The sequence below is a fragment of the Mytilus edulis genome, chromosome 6, assembly GCF_963676685.1.
Source record: "Mytilus edulis chromosome 6, xbMytEdul2.2, whole genome shotgun sequence".
In the NCBI taxonomy this organism is placed as follows: domain Eukaryota; kingdom Metazoa; phylum Mollusca; class Bivalvia; order Mytilida; family Mytilidae; genus Mytilus; species Mytilus edulis.
In genome coordinates, this window is record NC_092349.1 from 75677130 (window position 1) to 75703284 (window position 26155).

At 32.3% G+C, this 26155-nt stretch overlaps 1 protein-coding gene across 1 annotated transcript in view; it reads right to left on the bottom strand.

Moving 5' to 3' along the window:
* Positions 1-9837: 9837 nt before the first annotated feature.
* LOC139528429 (serine-rich adhesin for platelets-like) overlaps positions 9838-26155 on the bottom strand; it is a 28036-nt gene continuing 11718 nt past the window's right edge. The window contains exons 2-5 of the mRNA XM_071324398.1: positions 19618-19789; positions 15375-15583; positions 11516-11776; positions 9838-10964 (exon numbers count right to left, since the gene is read on the bottom strand). Coding sequence (XP_071180499.1) covers positions 10117-10964; positions 11516-11776; positions 15375-15583; positions 19618-19789 — 1490 coding nt within the window. The 3' untranslated portion in view covers positions 9838-10116. The remainder of the gene's footprint in view (positions 10965-11515; positions 11777-15374; positions 15584-19617; positions 19790-26155) is intronic.

A 26155-nucleotide genomic window follows, 5' to 3' on the forward strand; every position in this document is an offset into this window, starting at 1 on the left:
TACAAGGCTAAACAGACGACACTGTGGAATTGTACACACACACAGCTTAACAGACGAGACTGTGTATTTTGAACATTAAGTTTGATATTTTTGTCATTTCGTCTGTTAAGCTGTGTCGGATGTACGGGTGTCCATTTGAAGGATTTATAAGGTTTCACTACATAAAGCAGGATGCAAATACAATAAAAGGAAAATTTAAAAAAAAAAACACTTTAATTTGAAAGAAAGAAAAGAATATAATTAAAATGTGATTAAACAAAGTATTAAAGTAATATTCTTGAAAATGGAAGTAATATACACAGTATATATATTAATCAATGAGGTTGATCACAAGTAGACAAACATTTTCATATACACACAGAGGGGCCGGGGACAACTCACAGTGTATATTGTTCTACATATCCAATAAATAACATTTTCACTGTTTTTCATTTATTTAAAAACAACAATTGGTGTGAATGAAATACATGTCTTAATGGAACTTGGCGGATTCCTTAAAAGGAGTAGGTTTAGTAAGACCCCTTTTTGGCCCCAAAATATAGCAGTTTGACAAATTACTAAAATGTAAACTTTTAGTAATAAATTGGAAAGTAGAATGCTTCTGCTACATACATATGGGCTGCTTTTGACAATACAATGCACATATATCGGGTACTAGCATCGGTGAGTCATGCTAAATTACTGAAATCTTCACAATTCTAGCATTTTAGTTAAATTTTAGACGGTTTCTGTCTTAAATTAAAGTGGCCGCATTTGTGTTCATTCTTGATATTGAAATGTAAGTTGTATTTGATGATAATACATAACATATACACCTTGCCAAAAGTTAAGCAATGTTTTTGCTTCTACTTTTTGTTTTGAAATTAAATTTGATACTGATTTTATTCCATATCTTTCGTTAATCTATTGTTTATCTACAGGTAAGAGACCAGGTTCAAATTCTATTCCTAGGTACCTTAAAAATCTGGTTTTATAAAGTTACATTTAAGTTTTATCCCTGCAAGTTTCGTGCAATGAAATGTAACTGTTAATCGCAGACTAAATTGTGTCAATTTACGTGCCCGTAGACCAGTCAAAAGACCATTGCTGACTCGTAGGCATCGTCAAGCTCGACATCAGCTGTCGTCACTTGGTCACCACAATAGGACTTTGAGACAGTGCCGTTACGTCCGTTGGTCTGACGACAGAAGATTCCTCCAACATCATATTGACGAGAGCATGCGCGTATGGTGTTCTCAGAATACAACATACAGGAAACAGTACATTATTGGAACTACATCGTTTGGTGGTAAGGGTTTGACATTTTGGAGATGCTTTTATTTTTGACTGCAAAATGGACCTTTATGTTCTGGATGGGACTATGACGTGTCAAAAATATCGCGATAACATACCCGGGATATCGCTGTGCCACATTTTGACTATCACAATCTTGCAACTAGACCAAAATTCATTGTAGATAATGCTAAGCAACACAGAACACGCATTGTTTCAGATTATTTACGCAAGGAGGTTACTGTCACTATCCCTTGGCCACCCATGTCACCGGATATGAATACCATTGAGCATGTCTGATATTGGTCGAAAAATCAACAACAGGATTCCAGCTAGTAGGAATTAATTACGAGCAGCCTTGATTGAAGAATGACAAAGAATGTCTGTTAGAACATTACGACGCTTAGTTCAAAGCATGAGACGATTTGTAAATGAACTTGTCCGGAAGAGTGAAGGATACACTCGCTAGTGACCTAAATTTTACTTTAATGCATGTATTCACAAATTGTCACTCTCGAGTTTAAAAAAAAGTGGTGTATAGTGCAACGCAAATTTTCAAAAACGTCAGTATAAGTTGAAACTCTATCTGGTATTTTATTTTGTCATTTTACAACCATTTGCCCAAAATGAAATAGTAAAAAAATCAATCATGAAAGCAGTCCAAATTTTCGCTTTTCAATTAATTTTATCTTATTAAAATACAAATTTAGTTCATTGTATCAATATTTCGATAAGTTATGAATTCAATAAAAAACGAATCTGGAAAATTATCAGGTGTTGCTTAACTTTTGGCGAGGTGTATATATAAAGGTTGAGGATGAACACGGATGCGGCCACTTTCATTTTTGACAAAAACCATCTGAAAAATGTTTTTTTTTTGCATATTTGATTAAATGCTTTTATCCTTTATGCTCGAATCGGAGCGTTTTTAATGAGTAAATCAGTTAAAATCATCACATAAACTAATTGAATCAACTGAAATAGACACTTAAGTGTTTAAAAAGTGACCAAAATCTTTCGTCAGATGAACTTGAAATTTGAGGCCAAAATCTGCCCTTACAGAACCTACTCCTTTGTTGTCTGTAGCACGCTGCGTATGCTGTGAATTTATTTCTGCATTTGGGTGACATGTCAATAAAAGTAGCTGACCTAACATATACCTGTGTTCCTTTTTTTTTTTTTAATTGATGAATAAAACTTACAATGTAATACTAAAGGTATAACGGAATTTTAAAGTCATAGGAAATAAGGGACTGGTACAAATTATATTTATCCAATTCTTAAACCAATGCATGTAAATATAGTCTTCTGTGCACGATTTTATTTTTTTTACGCATCCACGTGCACATAGTATAATCTTCAAAGACACATTTCTTTCTATCTGTTATGATGTGAAAGTATGGTAGCTATTAATTGTCGTGTATTGAAGCCATAGTTTTTACCGATTGTCACCTAAGTAAACAATCAACAAAGAAGCATGGATATTGAGCACGTGTATAACATGTACAAGACGATGATAGTTTATTTAAATGACAGATCCATTCGGAACACCAGATTTTTACGAGAAAGGTCACGCTGAGTTCATAGCATACGGAAAATATATCGTCGAATTGTTTACTTGAAGCAAACAATTAAAACAAGTAAATGTCTTCTAAATTTAGACAAATTATAGATTTTTCTGAAGAAAAAAGTACTAGTATATGTACATAAGTTATGTAAATAATATTATTTTTTTTTTTTATTTTTTTTTTATTAATTTGAAGTTTCATATGATTTTCAATCGATTAATGATTTCCACTCCAGACTTTAAAGGGAACCTTTAGTGACCAAGTAAATGTGGATTCTTGTCCTCCATTAACTTTAATGATCAAGAACTCAGACATGCTTTGGTTCATTGAAGGTCAATAGATTGTTTTAACATCGGAATAAGTTTTATTCTCGATGAACATATTTCATAAATAAGTGTCAATATCAGAAGGCATACATTTTCTGCACCCCAAGGGTAACTGGGGTATAGAAATATGGTCACTTGGTCTTCTCCCGACCGGCAGTTAAACGCTTGCCGAAGTGGGGCGTCCGTTTGGCTGTGCGGGATGTATCAAGTTCGCAGTCACGTCCGGTCAGAAGGGGGACATTAAATCCGATGCCTCGTGTAAAGAGAGTGCCAAGCTCTTTGCACGTTAAGAACCCTTGCAACAACTCTCTGAGGGGTCCGTAGGTGGCCTGTTGAAAGGCAAAATTTCTGACCCTATCCAATATACCCTCATTTTCTAGTGGCAGTCCAAATCATCCCAGATGGCCTCTATTGTATCAACCTACCTATTGTATTTATTGTGAACTTGTTCTCGTCCTAAATATGCATGAAATATTTGCCACTGGACGTTAAGCAACCAACAATCAATCAATCATACATTTTCTGTTCATACATTAGGTTAAAGTACAATGTTCATGTATGAACTAGATTTCACCTTCTTTCTAGAAAGTCTATTTCAATATTGACTGGTGGAGATTTGTCACGATTGACGAAGTTAGACATGCTAATAAGGATAATATAATACTAAATTAAGCAATCCATTATTGCATTGAGGGATCATACTTTACTTCTTTAGAGACAGAACAGTGATTGGATTAAAACACGATTTTTTAAAGATTATTTTTGTACTTCTTTATGAGCTCGTGATCTGTAGATCAATAGATATTTTAGACTTTTATTGAAAGACGCAAAACCTTCCTTGTCCCAAAATATTTCTGTTGTAAAATTCTGTAAATAAATGGATAATGATTGATAATCTACGGAAGCCGATAAGGGCCATTCAAAAAAAAAATTTATGTCGTAATTACGACATAGCATGTCGTAATTTCGACATAATATGTCGTTACAACGACATCGCTATGTCGTAATTTCGACATAATATGTCGTTATAACGACATCGCTAAGTCGTAATTTCGACATAACATGTCGTAATAACGACATAGCTATGTCGTAATAACGACATCGCTATATATATTAAAGAATATGTATTATGATTGCCAGGACACTAAATGACACAGAAATTAACAACTATAGGTCATATCATAATGCCCCCAATAACTAGAAAAGCCCGAGCATAATCAGCTATAAAAGAGGGACGAAAGATACCAGAGGGAGAGCCCCCGAAATGCTGTGTGGCAGACAGTGTTATTAATTAATTATTAGCTCCCTTGGTAAAACTCCAAATTTCATATTTAATGTATTTCATTGTTAAATAATTTACATGAAGCTGAATAAGTATATATCTGTTAATTGCATAGCTTTTGCTATTTAAATTCATTGATTAAAGATATTTATTTATATTGTAAAGTTTAATATTTGTATCGTCGCAAAATCTTTGGTCACCTTCTTTGGTTACCTTCTGTGAGAAACATATATATTTTATAGATCCAGATTGAAAGTAATTAACAACCGGGACTATAAGAACTAATGTCATGTCCTATCAACACAAGCAAAGCTCTCCACCTCTTTTTAAAGAAGCGCACAACTCCATGGTTTGTTGTAATAAGGGTGAAAGGACGTATCGATTGCTCTGTATTTACTGTCATGAGCACGATGTTCCTAAAACACGACAATACACATAAAAAGCGGCGTCAAAAAGGGTTTTTGATTCATTTTTACAAGTTTTATTCGTATTTTTATATGTTGGTTGATTTATTCATTATATTACAAAATTTTTAAAATTTCTGATTCTGGCTCTGTTCGTTTTGTGGTGTCATTTTATCATAAATTACCTCAAGTTGTGGAAATCTATTTAATAATGTTTACCCTTTAAGTTATTTCAACTAAAAATGCATTACTGTCGCAAGTAATGTGGAAAAGAAAGATGGGACGGAAGTAGATATAGGAAGATGTGTTACAGTTTTCCATAAAAAAAGATATTTTTTTTTAGATGTACGAAACTTTTATCATATGATGTTTAACTTTCAAGGTGCATATCATCTGTCATTGTAAAATTTCTATATCTTAACTCAACCCCAATACAAATATATCTGACACTCTGCAAGTACATCGAACATTTTTACCCTTGGTTAAATTTGAATAGAATTGTATTTTCCCTGGTACATAAGTTGTCGAAATACACCCCTTCAATTACTTGAACCTTGGCTTGAGAATTATTTCCGCAAGTCATCTATAGTGTTTAATTTCTGATATACATTTTAAAATATAGTAATCTACTCCTGGATCGTCCGCGAAAACGGCTTAAATAATCCCGGGTTTTTAAAATTCGATGAAACGGTTTTCGTCGCTGTTTGGGATTTGTCTTTCAATTACTAGTACCTCCATTTCATGCACAAGTTTATATTGACGAAAAGTTCCGGCTTCGCTAGTACAGGAATTTATTTCAACACGACAGTTATAACATGAATAGCAGGACAAATCGCGAAGTAAAACACTCCGTGAACTGGTATAAGTCTTTTAATATTGGTGATTGCACCTTACTGAAGTGACGACTTTAAATGATCTATGGAGTACTTCCACAATATAAATTTCAATTCGAATTTTACATTTAGAGGACTGTCTTGGTGTCTAAAATTTGTCTTTGCAAAAGTTGGACGAAGTTCATGTAATGAGATGTTTCTCCCCATTTCACCATTCTTTTAAATAAATCGTTAAAAGCTATAAACGATTAATAAAAATTGCAAAATTTAACCTGTGTCGAACCTATGTCCCCGGATGGAGTCTATAGCAACATGCGCTATTCTTTTTTTTCGGCAGCAATCATCAACCTGTTTTTCCAAATTTCATAACACGATTTGTTTTAATTATCATGATCATTTAATTGAAACTTTAGCACATGTAACGACGGAAATTAGCGTCTTTCAAACTTTCGACGTTTGGACAAATTGGCTACTGTTTTGTAATGTGTGGAAGCATTTTATTCCTTTAAGACCCAAACATGTAGTTAATAAGAAAAGAATCTTGGCATTTTTTACTCTTCGTGTATCTAACTTTTGTTTTGAATAATTATAAAAAAAAATACGCGTTAAATGCTTTGAAAAATGAAATATCAACTTGGACAAAATGGCTACCGTTTGAAAAACGACTGTGTAGAGAAGATTTTATTGAATCAGCAATATTTGAACTCACGAACAATGAGGCAAATATTTGTACTTTTGTTAGATATTATTATTGTCTTACTCTTTTTATTCATTTTCTGCTACTTACAAAATTCACTTTCAGTCGTTGAGATGACGAAAAACGTCGTTGGACATTTTTCTTATTCCCGCTTTATATGAAGCCACCGAAGTCAAATAAAATTTGGCAAAAATAACGGCTTTAACGCCACAAAGAACCGACACCTGTCGTTGTTCCTGCCAAGTATCAAGAAGATCAGAGAATAAGAAATAGGATCACTATACATAAGATTTAAAACAGTTTTTCATAAATGTAACGTTGGACATCCGGTTTTTTTCACATAGCTTTGCTAATCTAATCATCAAATATACTAGATATTACTTAGTATATGATCAAGAGCTGTAAAAACATAATTTGAAACATATATTGAATTTGTTTTAATATTGGTTCGTGTTTTCTAACATTTTTATTTTGTTTTGCGGATGAAATTTCGAAGATTCTGTTTTAAATCCTAGAGGTTGTAGGAACATCGTGTCCAACGTTTGAAAGTAGAAAAAGAGCAATCAATATTTCAATTCACCCTTATTACACGAAGGCATGTAGTTAGCGCTTGTTTATAGGTAGGACAGTGTGTCAGTTCTCACGTAATTCCACACTAATTTGTTCGAACAAGTAGAAGGTTTATAAGACCTTGACTGACTCTGCATCCCTTCTACGGTCGGTATCTTCAAGCACTTAATTAGGATCTATAAATTATATAAGTTTCTCAAAGAAGGTAACCAAAGAAGGTGACCAAAGATTTTGCAACGATACAAATATTAAACTTTACAATATGAATAAATATCTTTAACCAATGAATTCAAATAACAAAAGCTATACAATTAACAAATATATACTTATTAAGCATCATGTAAATTAATCAACAATGAAATACTTTAAATATGAAATTTGGAGTTTTTCCAAGGGAGCGAATAATTAATAATGTTAACACTGTCTGCCACACAGCATTTCGGGGCCTCTCCCTCTGGTATCTTTCGTCCCTCTTTTATAGCTGACTATGCGGGGGCTTTTCTAATTATTGGGGGCATTATGATAACATATAGTTGTTAATTTCTGTGTCATTTAGTTTCTTGGCAATCATAATACATATTCTTTTATATACATAGCGATGTCGTTATTACGACATGTTATGTCGAAATAACGACATGTTATGTCGAAATTACGACATAGCGATGTCGTAATAACGACATGTGATGTCGAAATTACGACATGTTATGTCGAAATTACGACATAGCGATGTCGTAATAACGACATGTTATGTCGAAATTACGACATGCTATGTCGTAATTACGACATAATTATTTTTTTTTGAATGGCCCTTATCGGCTTCCGTAATAATCAACAATTCAGTTAATTCTGCAATATATTCAAATATATGTTGCAGTCATAGATCGTTAAAGTTAAAGTACAGCGCCAATACAAGACTAAAAATATACATTGTCGATAATGATGTATCTGATAATTTCCTAATTTGAACATTGTGAAAATATGTATAACTGAGATACGACATATATATGTTGTTCAACTTGTCACTGTTTTTTTCTCTATTGAACCAATACTGAGAATACTATAATAGTAGACTTACGATGACCTATAGTTGTTAATGTCTGTGTCATTTTGGTCTTTAGTGGATAGTTGTATCATTGGCAATCATACCACATCTTCTTTTTTATATTAGACTACTATCATATTCTAAAAAAGTTCTTCCACTTATCTTTTTTTACACTTATTGAACTAGTAACATCGACTTGTGTAAACGGTTTTGTCCTGCAATTAGTGTGGTTAAATTATGTCCAAAGGAAGAAACCGATTTAACTATCCTAGTCATTTGCTTAGGTGTCATTATCAAATAAAGAAACCTCGTCAGCTCGCACTGTCGCGTGCTGATATGGTACAGTTTCAAATAAGAAACCTGGTTGTTATCCCTACCACGTGTTAGTATCGTATCAAATAAGAAACTTCGTCGTTAAACCCACCGTGTGTTGATACAGCACAGGCTTAAGTAAGCACGAAACCTCGTCACTAACCCTGTCATGTGCTAATTAATATGTATAGTCTCAAATAAGAAACCTCGTCGCTATTCCCACCATGTGTTGATATATAACAGCCTGGAGTAGGAAACCTTGTCGTTAATCCTGTCGTGTGCTTATAAAGCACAGGCTCATATAAGGAACATAATTGATAACCCAGTCATGTGCTAATGTATCCGTTATCCAAAAAAGACCTAGTCATCTAACTCTGTCAAATGATAATTAGTCAGTCGTATTAATCAGTTCAAGGAAGAAATCTGATCACTTATACATACCATGTGCTTATATGTCAGTCCCAAGGATGAAACCTAATCACCTTACACAGCGATGTGATAAAATGTCAGTCCTTATGAGACATTCGTTCAGTTTTATTATTTTATGGTATAGTTTGTCAGTATCATAGACGAACTATGATAAAACTGGCAGCCGTATCATGTGAAAATGTGTCAGTCCAAAAGATATCTGGTCAGCTAGACAGTCCTCTCATAAGGTCATGTGTCAGTCCCTAGAAAGAAATCTGCGTTGCTTGTCATCGCATGTGCAAAAATATATCCATCCAGAGGAAGACAGCTCATAACTTTACCTTTCCTTGTTCTTAGTTTAAACACATTCATTTATAGTGGATTTGGAAACACGTTTTGCAACTTATAATAATCCCTTTCCACTTTGCGGGTGTGAGTGCTGTCTTGTAGCGGCATTAGCCTGCTCTTTTTCGGATCTACAAATGTGTCTTTTACGTACAAGAGATATGGCTCTATCTTAACACGGGTCAGCCATTTATCGTCCCCCTTTCCGACGGAATATCATAAAGTCCTCAAGACCAAGAACCTTTGTGTTAGTAGTCCGATGCACGAACCACTACACCACTGCTCTCTAGTTCTTACGTGTTAATCTCCAGGAAGAAACCTCGTCAGCTAACCCTGTAATGGGCTTATGTGCCAGTTAACCATATCATGTGCTAATTCGGCAATTCCGAGGAATGAACCCCGTCGTGTAACCCTGTAAGGTGAATATGTGTCAATCCAAGGGAAGGAACCTCGTCAAGTAATTCTGTCATGTGATAATGTGTCGATTCAATGAAAGGAACTTTGTCAAGTGACTATGTCATGTAATAAAGAGTCAATTATATGGCAGGAACCTCGTCAAGTAATCCTGTCATGTGAATGTATGGGACCTTGACAGGTAATACGTTCATGTCAAAATGTGTCAATCGAAAGTACGGCAGCTTCTAAGTTGTAATCTTGAGTTGTAATTTATGATTTTAAATTTATAGATAAAATGTTGATGAATGATTTCTCAAGTTTTTGTATAGTATTGGAACGATTGAGTGGATTCTGTTTATTTACCAGTATATTTATATTGTTCTTTTATGTATTAATGGATTTTTGTGTCATTCAAGTGAATCCACATCAACTTATTCCGTAAATGATTATTAGTTTTCATTCCTGGTCTGTTTTTTTAATATGTTATATATACAATGTTTGGCGTGTTGGTTTACATACATTGTACCTTATGTTCTCCAACTAAATTTAGATTGTTTGATCCTATTGTTATGATAACATTAATGAGTTCCATGTAGAATTGAATAACAGTTCCATATAGATTTAAGTAACAGTTCAACTTATTCTCTTATTCTCTTGTCGATTACATCGTTTTCCTTCTAAGATATTTTCTCTTCAACTGTTTGCACTGAATATATTGACAAAGAGTTGACAAATCAATAAGAACTATAAAACATATCGTCAACGTAAGTAGCAAAATTCCAATTGATCCAATGGCTTTTGAACTAGGTCTATTGTCTTTGGCACTGGTGTGTTTCCGAATATAGGAACTTAAAGTAGTTTTATCAACCGTTAAAATTCTTTTAAGTTCATCTATTCGATTTTGTAACATTTCAGCAGTTATATTTTTAGAAACAAAATCACATGGACATACGCAGTTTTCGGATGAGAGAGACAAAATTGTATTGAAACGGTCCATCTCCGAAGTATTTTCACTGCTAGCTACTGTACCCGTATTTGAAACCGTCTTCGATGTCGATATTAAAGTCTCCTTAGTTGTGACATATTCTGACGTCATTATGGATAAAGTAATGGATTGATTCAATTTGTTAGTGCTCTGAAATCCTTCAGTTATTGGTTTCTCTGTTCGTAATGAATTATGTGTAGTTTTTCCATTATTTATAGTGACGAAAGGTTCGGTAGTTTTCATATGAATTGTTGTTTCGGACGTCAATTTATTTGTTGACAAGGTGGTCGTAGTTTTGTGTGCGATATAAATCGTTGTGCCTGACTTAGTTGTATCTTTATTTGCCATTGTTGTGATATATGAACTTTTATAATTATTGTGCGTTCTAGTTGTTAACAGTTGGTATTGAGATGTTTCTGGCGGAGGTGTAGATAAATATCCCGCTGTTGTTGTTTCTATACAGTTTTCAACTAGTGTTTGCATGTCCAAAGATGCACTTGGTGCAGGCTCTTGCACAATGGACGCTACAATAAAAAAAACTTTTTTTTCAAAAGTTGTATAGTGTCATAATCAGAATATTTACATATTGGTCATGCATTGCTTCATGATAAAACAAAATCAATGATTGGAAACGGGAGTGTTATAGGTGGTTTCTTTCAGGATATGAGGAATCACTCTTATAGAGTTCGTTCCATTAAAATATTCAAGCTCACAGATTCATAATAACATGATAATAGTATCAACTCACGCTATGTATCGTTTCTTAACAAAATACTAAAACATCTTTTCTCTTTTAACAAGATTATTGATTTTCAGTATTTCGTTTTGATAATTACATGTAAGTCCGTATTTTTTTTTAATGGGAGACATTTTTTGTTTTATTTTTATTTCAGTATTTTCGGACAAAGTGTATGATTTATGTTTTTGTCTTTGATTTGTTTTAATCAACCTGCTTCATAAACGTACAGCGCCTTGGATTATTTTTTATTTATATAGGGTGCTTTAAATAAAATTTTATCACTATCACTTAACATTAAACAGTAATAGTATTTAAATTCATGTATGTTGTTCATACCTGAAAAACAATCCCGAGTACTGTAGAATACATTTCTGTTACTGTTTGCCTTGTTTGATAAGTACTGTCGTGGGTTAGTAGAAACGTACAGGTAACAGTTCTCAGCAGACGCATGGTATTTAATTACCCAACATTGATTGGACCCATCTTCATAACCATCACATCTATTTTTACAATCGTCTAATGTAGGAAGAGATACGGCATCCAGTGAATCAAACGATTTGTCGACTTCCATGTTTTGGTCATCAAAATTACAATTACCTGAAAACAAATGCAGCATTTATAGTGTTAAAATTACAAAATTTAGATGTTGACGCAAATCAAATCATGGAATCACAGAGAGTACAATGGTGATTAGCAATGAGACCAACATGTCCAACAGAAGGACGCCAAAAACAAACAACGTCAAATTAAATACATCAAGAATCGAGCATAATTTGTATTACACTCAGACAAATATACGATTCCGTAGTCAATCACAGTATTAATCGCGAATTATGATACTTAAGCACTTCTGAATTAAAGAAATGGTACGCCTATGCAATCTACTCACATTGGAAATAATTCGTGAAGCACACGAGTTATATGACAAACATTTCATCATATTATATATATGAGAACATACAAATTAGAAGACAATAGACCATTCGTACAAATTATGTTTGCAGATAATTGGAAGTATCGATCGCATCTTATTATGTGTTGTCTTGTATGATAGTGTTAACATGACATGATTGTCTAATATAAATAGACTGCAGACACGACACGTAAAGGACCATTTATTCAAAAGGAAAAGGTCTAGATTTAATTGAAAGTATGGTAAACGTACTAGGTAAATAAAAAGTAAGCATCTTACATATTCAGAACAACAAATAAAGACGAAGACACATAACAAAACGCACACGAACACAAAAACATATATAAAAAGAGAGGCGTTTATAACTTCTGAAAGGTTTAAAAGAATACATTGTTATTTTAGAGGAGATATAAATTTGTTGAACGTCTACTTACAAACACTTCATGCATACATATAACGAACAGCAATTAAAATAATGTATTTCAAACAAGAATCTGCACTTTTTGCCGAAAAAAAATAGAAAAAATAACATAATCCATAGTTATTTTATTCATGGTAAGCAGCCATCTTTGTTGGTTAGTTGTTGCACAATCTCATCCAATGGTAAAAGAGACCACACAAAAGGGATCAAATAAGCAACTGCTACTTGCTTACAATCATCTATTTGTATGTGCTTGTAATTCGGTGGTTGTCGTTTGTTGCTATATATATATATATATCATTGTTTTACGTCCATAGTTTTGTGCATAAATAAAGCCTATAGCTTTCTCGTTTGAATTGTTTTACCGTGATTTGTCATATCTAGGCCTTTAAAATTTATAGCCTATTTATCGATATGAGTTTTGCTTGTTGTTGGAGGCGGTACGGTGACTTATGTTCGTTAACTCACTAAACCATTTGGTCTCCAAAAGGGAGATGTCTCGTTGGCAATTATACTACATCTTCTTGTCTTTATATTAATTATTATGCACCATTGTCCCACTTGCATATCCGATACCCAAGATATATCCTACTGTCGGATTGCTTTCTTTGATCTTTATTATTATTTTTATGGGGAATTTTTTTTCTGACAGGGTATTGTCAAATAATATCAAGGACAAGTCGTTATTTCAATTTAAAAAAAAAATATATTGAAAAGATACCCTGACTAAATTACAACTTTGACGGACTGTGCATTATCCCATTACACTTACACAATTATATTTAAAATTGTCCCTCTGTATCTCCTTATGCCGTATAAACTACAATCGATCTCAGTTCCGTTTATATCTTGTGCGATATACACCATTCGTAAAAATTATCTTAAATGTTAACTTGGCATGCCATACTAGATGAAATGCGGACATAAAAGAAAGCACTCTTCATCTACGTGTCAACGGAGATATTAATCCCAATGATTTCGTCATTTAGCATGTGAAGAAGGTTGTACTAAATCAACAACATAACTGACAGGTTTTTAAAGGAATCATTATGATCTGGATATGTGAAAAACCGGGGTAAAAACATGATAATCATGGCCATGAATCTGATGCATTCTTATTAAGGACCGGAGACAATTCATATCACTGACATTGTTTCTGAGTTAGAACAACCACATGCTGCATGATAGAAATATTTCAAGTGAAATGCAAATGTTTATTAATACAAAATGTACCCTTAACCATTTCATTGTAAACAGGAACCAAACAAATCGGCATATTCTCAGGACATTACTTTTCACTGAAATTATTTTTCCATTTATGAACATGTCATTAAACTGGAAACAAAACAAAATATGTATATGTTTCCACAAAAAATATGAACATGCTATAAGATATTTTTTCAATAATTATTGGTACCCAAAAACTGTTTAAAAGAAGAATGTTATAATTTAATGCAAAAAGGGAAGTTATTTAGGCTATGATTTACAATGCATTGTGGGAAACACTTGCTTACTTCCTAAACTTAATCATATGATTAAAAATTAATCGCATGATTAGTAAATACAATGATTAAAATTAGTTAAACAACGCAATTTATTCATTGTATTTACTAATCATGCGATTAACTTTTAACGACTGATTAGATTTTATCAAATGATTAGTTTAATTACAAGTTGAACAACAGACCCAAGACGAGCACACAAACAAAACATTTTTCGATCAGCGAAAACTTTAATATAAGTATTTGGTTTTCTTAATTTTAAGTGTGAATATTGAAATTTTTTGAAACATTGATTTAATATAAAGAAACTTTAGTAAAACGTTTGTGTTTAAGTTTTTCTATGAACTTTCATCGTTGTATGTTAATAGTTATAATTCCATGTACGAAGATGAGACAGTTACCTTCGTCATAATTGTAACAACATTTTTGAATTCATGAAATTTGTTGGATGAGCGTCAGTAAAGGATAATAATAAACTCGTAATAAAGAAATAGAGAGCTACATCCTTCTTAAAAAATAAAAGATAACCAGTGTCTATGTAACAAGAAATATAGAGAAAGACGTACATTGAATGTTTGTTTACGAAAAGTAGTAAAGTCAACTATAGCTATATTACGGAGCACAAAAAAACACTGTGTGCCAAAGTGTATAGTCATCCCAATATGAGTAATTAAATTGCATTAACTATAAACCCGAATTTTATGCGACTGTTTAAAAAAGTGAGAGATTTAGCTAGCTATTAAAACAAGGTTTAATCCACCATTTTCTACACATGAGGAAATGTCTGTACCAAGTCAGTTTTATAACAGTTGTTTCTCAGTCGTTTGATGTGTTTGAGCGTTTGATTTTACCATTCGATAATGGACATTTCCATTGTAGGACAAGCTATTTGAATGTTCCTTGGAATAATTAATTTTTGCTATTTTACTATTAACTGTATACCAAAACAAACTGTTCAGTGGTTGTCGTAAAACAAAAATGTCGTTCATTATTTTGTACATAACTTAGGCCGTTAGTTTTCTCTTTCGAAATATTTTACATTTGTCATTTCAGGGCCTTTTATAACTGACTTTGCGGTATATACTTTGCCAACTGCTGAATACCATACGATGACCTATTAACGTTTATTTCTGTTTCATTTGGATTTTTGTATAGAGTTGTATCGTTGAAAATCATACCACATCTTTTCATTGTTATATTTCACAGTATATCTATTAACATTTCACATTTTAGTTAAAGTGTGTCAGTCAAAGAAGAATTGAGAAAACTGTTTAGAATCAATTTTTGACTTTGAAGTGTATAATTGAACAGCAAATAAATTTTGGTGGGTTAAATTTGTTAAATAAGTTGTTTAATTACCGTTTGGAACTTGACAAACCACATGATGTTGACTCGTGCAATCATCATAATACCAACGAAGATCACTACTTGCCATGTAAGTACAAGGTGAACTGGAACTATATGTCTCTGCAGTTGCCCAATATGAGTAGTCTAATGCGTTGCATGTCCCCTGCCAGTAACCGGTATTAAGATCCACGGAGTAAAGTCCGGTCCATGCATGGCTTGTCCTATAATAGAAAATTTTTGAAATATAATTGTTAATGCATATTTTTACTGATATGAACCTTAAGTAATTATGCAGTTATGAGAATGTTTATCTGTAATGTATTTTTGATTTCAAAATAATGTTCAAACATTGTCGTCTTTGGTTTAGTTGTGGAGTCTTTTATGAAACTTATGAAAATTATACACAGTCTTTGTCCTTTTATCAAGGGCGTGCCATAATGTAAATAAAAGTACAGTACGACTCGCCAAAAGTAATAATTGAAAGAAGATTTATTTTTCCCTGGCATTTTGAATACCAAATACTGGCTTTTGTAGTACATGTATTATGTATTCCCTAACACTAACATCGACATAATAGGCACTGCTTCTAAATAAATAATTTTAACAACCAATTTATTTGAATATACCATTTGTTTCAGGAAAAAACTAACTGTAATTACGTCTTTCGCAATAAAAGATAATACGCGATAATATGAATGCAGAGGAAACTGAGGTGATTAAAGATTAGATCAGGTACAAGCAACAAGCGACATAAAATCATTCGAATTATGATATTACGATTAGAGGTGTTAAGGTCTTTTCTAAACTATTTTGAATTATCATATTACAACATTATTTTTCAATGGTATGACATATTTGATGTGTTGATATGAATTTCAATGAATAGTTAAATGTCACCGGTCTTCTAGAACGTGTGCATTTCATACTGATTATTCCTTTGATGTGTCACCCAAAGGGGGAAGTAATTTAAAATGTTCAATATTGATGAATTTTTCATGTTGAATGTTAATTAAATGTTGATTTTCTGTCACCACACTTTGAGTTTTCTTTTGTTTTCTTATGCTGAAATCTTCTATGTTTTATTTGTTTTAAATTTTTATGCATTTATGTTTTTTAGATATAATCTATAATAATTATGTAAAAAATAAAGCAGCAAAAAATAGTGGACTCCACGGAAACATCAAAACGGAAAGTGCTTTATCAAATGACAAAATCAAAAGCTCAAACACATCAAGCGAATGGAAAAAAGTGTCATATTTCTGAAGCGGTACAGACATTTCCTTGTGTAAAATATGGTTGATTAAACCTGGTTTCATAACTAGTTAAAATCTCACTAATATGACAGCCCCATATAATTCCATTATGTTGACAACATTATATGAGCAAACAAACAGAATAATAGGTAAAATTGTCAAAAATTGGGACATCGATGTTAAATCTTTGTTTTAATATTAACTATTATAAAAAAAAAGAAAAATGAATCGTTTACTAGATATTGATTTTCAATCGGTGACACTTTTGGTGCCTAAATTGTTGACAGGATGGTTTCTATTTTATATCTGAAACGTTTTTATTTCAAAATGCAAATATCTTTACATTTTATTCTCACACTTTTTTAAATTTTCTTTTTAAAACTTGTTCATCGATAATTTATAGAATAAAAGAATTGACGAACTTAATGGGGAAATAGAAAATTACAAAAATACTGAATTCCGAGGAAAATTCACAAGGAAAGTCCATAATCAAATGGCAAAATCAAAAGCTCGAACACACCAAACGAATGATGCAGGTATTTTCTTATGTAGAAAATGGAATTTGTTGCATTCTCGTTTATGCATCTCAGCATCTGTACCATGAACAACATTTCATGCATATATGATTCTTTAAAAAAAAATTTCATGTTCATTGAAACGTTGGATCGTCACATCTTTGATACGAGCGAAAATGATGAAACAACATGTATACCCGTATAAGAATACGCACGACAAAGACGATTTATGTTAGATTCGAATAGGAAACTTCAAAGTGATGTAATTTGGTGGGAAACTATCATAAGGAACGTTCGAAGTTATATGGAAGCTACCTTACGTAGATCAAGCATAAGCTTCACGAAAATAAAAGTATTTCTCGATTAAAAACTGTACGAACAAATACATCTCGACTCACATTCCAAATTCTCGCAGACCGAGGATGAGTCAGGATAACTGCTAGCTATATTGGTTAATGTGAAAATATTGGAGGAACTACACTTCTTCACATGAAATGCCCATGATTTCGCAAAGACGGAAAAGAAGATGAGATATATGGACTTTTTCCGAACATGCCATACCGCGGTTTATTTTTAACCGGAACAATTTACTCTTTATAGCATGACGGAAATTTTTATGAATTTCCTAGCGACCAACACCCTAAAAAGAGTAACGTTGTTATCTGGTGTCGTTCACAATACTATTGACGTTAAACTTTGAATTATGAATTCACTCATATTAACCCCCTTGTTTTAGATTAGATTATCTTGTGCTGGAGGATTGCATCTGTCGATTTTGTTCAAGAAAGTAATATCGTTTTGATTTAACAAGATTACTTGTTTATGTCTACATTTATTTCCTTTTAAACATGTAATAAAAAAAATTGTGAAAGGACACGTGGAATGTGTCATAGAGACAACAAACCGACTAAAAGAGCAGACAACAGTCCAAGACCACTAAATGGTCCTCAACCCAGCGAAACAATTTGTCAGTCTGATTCGGGCTTCAGCTGGCTCCTAAACAAACATGGATCAAGTTCAGCGAAAAAAGCCGCCATACTTCAAAGCATTTGAATGAACAAAGCAAAACAAGACTAGAAGTTCCTGATATCGGACAGGCTTAAAACGCGACGGGGTTAAACATGTTTTGTAATATCTAAATCCTTTCCCTACACCTTTAACTAATGAAGAATAAACAAACACACAGCAATACGCAAAGTAAAACCAATAAGTTATAAAGGAAGTACCATTATTTAAAAAAAATCTTTTGTGGATCAGATGTTATTTCGATCGTTCGTGGCTGATTTAGTTAACAAGTATTCTCCGTAGCAATACTAAAGCTGGTCCGCAATATGTAGTGCACAATTAAAACCCATTGTAATTGCGATAACTTGACGATATTGTCAATCTCCGTAGCAAACAACATTTTTTTATTTAGAAAACATGCAAGTGCAGTTATCTATTATATCAAAGCAGATTCAATTGACATAGTTCTGTTGTTTGTTATTAATAAAAAATGACGTACACAATCTTCAACATATAATTGGCATTCATAATTTTGAAATGCTCGTTCAATTTCGGGTGTCGTGTTTTGTTTTTTTTTCGTAATAAGATTATAAGGTCACCTTTTTTATTTTGCGACAAGGATTTTTGTTCAAGGTTATAGTTTGCTTTCTGAAATGTTTTAACATTTCACAGCTGTATACTACTGTTGCCTTTATTCATACACCCCTGCTTTTATTGATTTAGTAATTACATTGTGTTATAGATAAAATTTCTTTGTTCACTGTTTGTTTAACGGTCTTTTGATTGAGTGAAGCTATTTAAATGGATTTTTTATAGTGTGTCTTTCAATGTTGTGATGTTGCACTATTGTTTTGGGTTATTGTAAAGGTTGGTACCTATTAAAACGTTAAAACCAGCTGAAATTTTCGAACCTGTTCTATGTCAGGAACCTGATGTTCATTAGTTTGCGTTTGTTGATATTGTTCATAAGTGTTTCTCCTTTTTAGTTTTTATATAGATAAGAACGTTGGCTTTCATTTTTGAATGTTTTTTACATTAGTCATTCCAAAGTTACCATTTCATTCGTATATTTGAGAAGAAAAAAATTTGTCACGAATCTCATGTCTCTAGGAGAGGCGAAAATCAAAATGCAACTAGGCGAAATGTAATCAAAATGTCTAAAAAGGGATTTTAGAAGAAACAATTTAAAAAAAAATGCTGCACTGGAAACAAGATAAAAGATAATGGTAACTGCGAAAAGATACTGTGTGATTTGGTTATTGCTTCACTAACATAAACCATACAGAACTTTTGCATTGAGTATACAATGACTCTGATGTCTTCTATTTATTCATTAGTCAAATTGGTTATCTGAAGAAGAAAAATGTCCTTTTCAATCTTAAGTCAAAGATATTGATATTTAGTCAACACATCTTTAACCCTTTAGTCGTGTATTTATTGAAAAATAATTATTGTATTGCAAGACAAGAAGGCATGAAATACCATTGAGCACTCCAGTCGTTGTCTTTATACCATTCTACCATTAATATTGCTGCTTGTGAATCCAAACTAACAAGATTTCCATCCTTTACCTCACACCAGGTGGCAGCACTAACCCATGACATTGATGTAGGGTTAAAGACCAACTGATAGTTAGTATTAGTGTTTTCAGTAACTGTAAAATGAAAAAACAATACTTTTGTAATAGAAATTAAGTCTTGGTAAAAGTAATTTTATTTAAGGCAGGAAAAGAAAAACAAATATAAGCAAAATCATTGGGAAATAAAGTGTGAATGGAAATAAGTTTTTTTATCATCATGAAAGCAAGTTTCGTTTGCTGGTTGGCAATCAAACAACATCTGCTGATTTTTTAATAGTAATACTGGATGAATATGAGAACTTTCCATTTACTAATCCGCCCATATATCTATTTCTAATTACTTTTAGTACGAACTCTCTATTGTAAATAGTGAAGATAATTTTGACCTCTTTTTTTTTTTACAGAAATCAGGTGCAGTTTTTTGGTTTTTTTTGTTGTTTTTTTTTGTTTTGTATTTTGTTTTGGTATGATTCACTTAAGTAATTAACCTTTTTATTATGAACATGTTGGTTATTTTTGTAAAAATATAGACAAATACTAGTATTGAGCGAAAGCTACTATCGAGTATCAAATACTAATATACGAGGAAAAGGTATATTCCTTTAAGTCTCTAATAGTAAGTCACCTTACAATTTAATAATGTTATTGATTATCTTTTTATGAAATAGCATCCATTGTATGTTTAGAATGACACTTTTATAAACCAATTCATCACTCTTTTAAATTCAAAATTATTTCTATATTGACAATTGCTTATGTTTTAATTAGAATGATTGACAATTATGACTCAATTATGAAAAAATCAAATGTTTTATTCCATAAATTCATGTCATTGTTTATCTCTAGCAATAAATGAATGATTTATTTCAGTAAATATAATTATTATTTAAAGGGCATTTAAATAATTAAAATAATTATCAAAAGACACAAATAGACCCTAGATCGTTACTTGACAAAAATCATCAAATGGACCGATAAACATAGCCAGTCGTTTAGATGATCGACCAAAAATCATTCTGAATTATTAACTAACTTTCTTATAACAGACAAAAGGGCCATAAGATGTGATGAGATATATTTAACTAGTGTTGTCAACCAGATATGTATTCATTAATATTTATAAACATCCATTCCAAAAAATCTTCTTTCATAATTTTTACAATTTTGCATATATAAAGAACTATGATTTTTCTTCTCTCTCAACTATTTTTCCGGACCCGGACTCACTCAAATTGATAATAAATGTGTACGCATAATGGCACTTAAATAACATCTTGCTTTTAAACTCATTTTGATTAAATTGATACAGAATATTTCATAGAGCAGAAAGAAAACAGGCCTGCATCAACAAATTCTCAGATGTAACACATATACAGACCATCGTATATTGGTTACTTACCTCGGTAAATACGTTACGATCGTAAAAGTATATGCAAATTTTACTATGTGTTTCACCTCTCTTGCAACATCGTTTTGCTGTACTGGATCATTCGTGGCAAGTATATTATATTAAAATGTAAATTTGTTGAATATGTCCTTTTCCTGACTGAGTGTAAGCATGGTGATGAATCATAATGCATTGCATGAATTGCTTAAACTGTCAACATAAAATTGAGAATAGAAATGGGGAATGTGTCAAAGAGACAACAACCCGACCAAATAAAAAACAACAGCAGAGGGTCACCAACAGGTCTTCAATGTAGCGAGAAATTCCCGCACCCGGAGGCGTCCTTCAGCTGGCCCCTAAACAAATATATACTAGTCCAGTGATAATGAACGCTATACTAATTTCCAAATTGTACACAAGAAACTAAAATTAAAATAATACAAGACTAACAAAGGTCAGAGGCTCCTGACTTGGGACAGGCGCAAAAATGCGGCGGGGTTAAACATGTTTGTGAGATCTCAACCCTCCCCCTATACCTCTAACCAATGTAGTAAAGTAAACGCATAACAATACGCACATTAAAATTCAGTTCAAGAGAAATCCGAGTCTGATGTCAGAAGATGTAACCAAAGAAAATAAACAAAATGACAATAATACATAAATAACAACAGACTACTATATAGCTAGCAGTTAACTGACATGCCAGCTCCAGACTTCAATTAAACTGATTGAAAGATTATGATTTCATCATATGAACATCAGGCACAATCCTTCCCGTTAGGGGTTTAGTATCATACCATCATAACATATATATCTAGTCTCGCTTATTTTGGAGTTCATGAAATAAAATGTTTGAAAAAATAATAATATGTTTAGTTCTTGAAATATTTCAAAAAATTACTGCAAAAAGAATATAACGTCAAATGGGAGAACAATATCATGAAGGTAACAATTTTAAGCTTGCTTCGTCCGAAGCCTATTCTTGATAAAATATACACGCATAAATTTGTTTACTCGATTTATTCAAAATTAGGTATTTTCTACCCTTGGAATATGTTACCATTGCTGTATTTGACAAAAACCTTTCGAGCACTGTATGCTATAAATCATGTCAACCAGAAGGATTTAATTGATTTCGGTTTTATGTCATTAACTAAGATGTAGCAAAGAAATACATGTGAGTCAAATCAATCTATATTAATTAAAATCTGTGTTTCAAAAAGGTCAAACCCTAAAATATTTTATATTTATAAAGATATTCAAACCGAACGACGTATCCGTTAATTTGATGACATATACTGTATTTATTTATTTCGAAGTCATCTTTTCGAATAAAGAATACTTATTTCTGCAAAACTTATCCGTTTTACCAAATCACCACAAAAGCAACCTTTTTTAATTTTTTTTTGGTTTTAAATGGTATACTTTGTTTCTAAAAACCCGGTATTATCAAAGACAGTATAAGATTTATAGTTAATGCAACACAGCGTAATACTTATGGCGTCATCGATTGCGACTAACGAATTCTTATCTCCTCAATACAGCTAACCTATCACACGAAAACAAGAAGCAAAGGCTGCATCCTACAGTGGTTTTCGTATATCGCATGATATGAAATTGGTTTTTCAAACAACACAGTTAATATCCACAATATCTTTGACTGAAATGCAATTCTATGAATATATTTAACGCATCAAACGTTTAAAATTACTTATATGATTTGATACTAACTAAAACGATTGTATTCAAATTAATTGTAAAGGATTTTGCTTGAAATATAAAAGCAGACGTAGGGTCGGTAGTGACATGATTTATAAAAAACTTATCTAGAACAGTTGATAATTTAAGAATAGTATTTTTATTAATTTTATTAATCAAAGGTACCAGGCTTATAATTTAATACGCCAAAAGGAAGTTTCGACTACATAAGACTCAACAGTGACGCTCAGATCAAAATTGCCAAACTAGAACAAATATGAAGAGTATATGATGCTTGGTCCGTTTCTGTGTGTGTTACATTGTAGTGTCGTTGTTCTCCTCTTATATTTAATGCGTTTCCCTCAGTTTTAGTTTGTTACCCCGATTTTGTTTTTTGTCCATGGATTTATGAGTTTGAACAGCGGTATACTACTGTTGCCTTTATTGATACTTCAATTCCAATTCCCTTAGGCATGGCTCAATTTACAAGAATTTGCGTAATCTGTTGTGTGACTCTTGGTCTTAAAGCCAAGTTTTTATACATCTTAACCATTTGAATTTGAAATTAAGCGTCACCGTGAATTGTAATGCTTAAACGCACCAATTAATATTTTATTTTTTTCATATTTCAATTGGGTATGCGACTTTTGTACGCATGCATTCATGTGGCATTACATCGAAATAATTTAAAAACATGTAAATCTTTTATTGAATATATATATGTCGGGATATGGAAAATACTATATCCATTGACAATAGAAAAGTAAATTACAGAAAAACTCGGATTTACAAATTAAGGTGAACTAAGTTATGCTTTCTAAGTTTTCAAGACTTTTAGAAACTTAAAAAAAAACCTTGCCATAATAATGGCAATCACAAACCTTGTTCAATTCATTTAATTAATCAACTAACATTAGTTATTTTTTCGGTTAATGTTAAAACAGCAGATGGTACTACTGCGGAATGGTCATACTTTTAATGACGAAGGTACGATTATGTTGAAAGAAGAAAAATTGCAGGCCGTTACAAGGTAGTGTAACTTCTAGAATGCCGCGATGACCAGCTATGCTAGGCCTTGACACGATCCGCAAGGGGGTAGTAAAATATATAATGAAGAATTTGGTTTAAACATGACTAAAATCTCAAATACTGTTACAAACTCTGCTATAGCAGATATAGGATGCAAGAGCTGTCTTTCTTTCCGATATCAAGGGCATCCATCGACAAGGAATAGATAAGACTTAATACCTTCCAATCAATATAAAAATACATAATGCCACCAAAAAACATCACGATTCTTGGTGCAACCATACTCTGCATATCCGGCAAAAATGAGCAAGACTAATATCATTTTTGAAGACCGTATGTTGACGTATACTTTTATTGTCTACAAAAACATCTAAAAGCTGTATACAAAGTGCGTCATAGGTTTACTGATGACATGACAAGTCTTTAATAAAACAAAAACGAAAGCGGAAGCTTTTTCCCTATTACCACAGACAAACCAATGTACAATTTCCTTTGTAACTTCCGACTAAAGACCATTTATAAAGTAAAATGTACTTTGTATTTCATACAAAATATGTTGTCGATCATGAATTTTAATTCTGCAATAAGAGCCTTCATTGATCAATTCATTACACTTTTATCTGCCAACTCTCAAAATTATCAAAGGTTATATACAATTTTTTATATGCAATTTATTGATTCTTTTGCAAATTTATTTTGATAAGCTCAGTGGAATCGACATTGTAAATGTCATTACGATTCGTTAATTATATCAACCAACAAACAATGTTGTGGAGATATTATTTAGCGATAAGGAGACAATTAGTAATGTAGATATCGAAATAATGTAAGAGATTAAGTCTTATTTTTCCATATGTAAAAGGTAATGCGAAAATGCATTCGTTCATCAGATTTGGCACACGTGAAATCCCAATTTCAAACAAAGAATTAAATAATACATATTATATAATCATTCATTCTTGATATGCATAAATTAGGATGTAAATATCATTATTCTTTTATTGTTACGCCATTTGATGAATTTGATAAATGTTCAATTTCATACCATTTTAAATTGACAATTACTCTCATAGCTTCCGTACCACATCTTAATTGTTTATGTGACGTTTGCATATGAAATTCAAAATTCACCCAAGGAATCCTAAACAGGGAAAAACCAAACAACATACGTATTTGTAAATAACACCCTATGAATAACGTGCTTCCAAAGCGCTTTGCAGTATTTTGCGTACTAACTAGGAACACTCATACTTAAACACTTGCAAGCTCTGAAAGTAACTATATGATACATACATAGAATTGTAAGAAGATAACGACCGAAAGAAACTACGCATATAAGAGGACAAAATATAGAGTAATGAAGAACCTGATCACAAAGATCATCCTATCTTGCCTATGCGTGTTTTGATCGTTGTTTTTTTACAGTGACTATCTCTAGCTATACGCAGTAACAAAGTCGTGTAAGATTTAAATCTTCTATTTTTATAACATAAAATCTTACTGAACAACTTGAAACAGTTTTGAAATATATAATTCCTATTAAATAAATAAAGGCAACAGTAGTATACCGCTGTTCAAACTCATAAATCCATGGACAAAAAACAAAATCGGGGTAACAAACTAAAACTGAGGGAAACGCATAAATATAAGAGGAGACCAACGACACAACACTACAATGTAACTAATTCACACAGAAACGGACCAAACATCAGACAAAATCCCACGAGAATAACAAATATAACATTAAAACCAAATACATGAATTTGGGATAGACAAGTACCGTGATATGTCTTATCGCAATGTCAATTTACACTCAAAAATAAGAGAAAACAAACGACGCAACGTTAAATTGTAACACACACAGAAACAAACTATAATATAACAATGGCCATATTCCTGACTTGGTACAGGACATTTTTAAAGGAAAAAATGGTGGGTTGAACCTGGTTTTGTGGCATGCCAAACCTCGCACTTTAATGGCAATGTTAAATATAACATAGAAATGACAACATCATATTACAGGACTACAATACAAATAACATGAATAAATAGGAAAACGTATTAGACAAAGAAACACATGATTAATGAATAACAAAAAGCATCAGGTTTAAATTTTAATACACCAAAAACGCGCCTCGTCCACACAAGACTCACCAGTGACGCCCAGATATAAAAAATCGAAAGCGAAAAAAAGTATTAAGTTGTACAGCACTGAAGATCAAAAGTTGAAAAAGGTTGTGTCAAATACGGCTAAGTTTTTATACTTGGGATAAGAACATCCTTATTATTTAGAACAATTAATGCTATTGCAAACAGTAAATTTTATC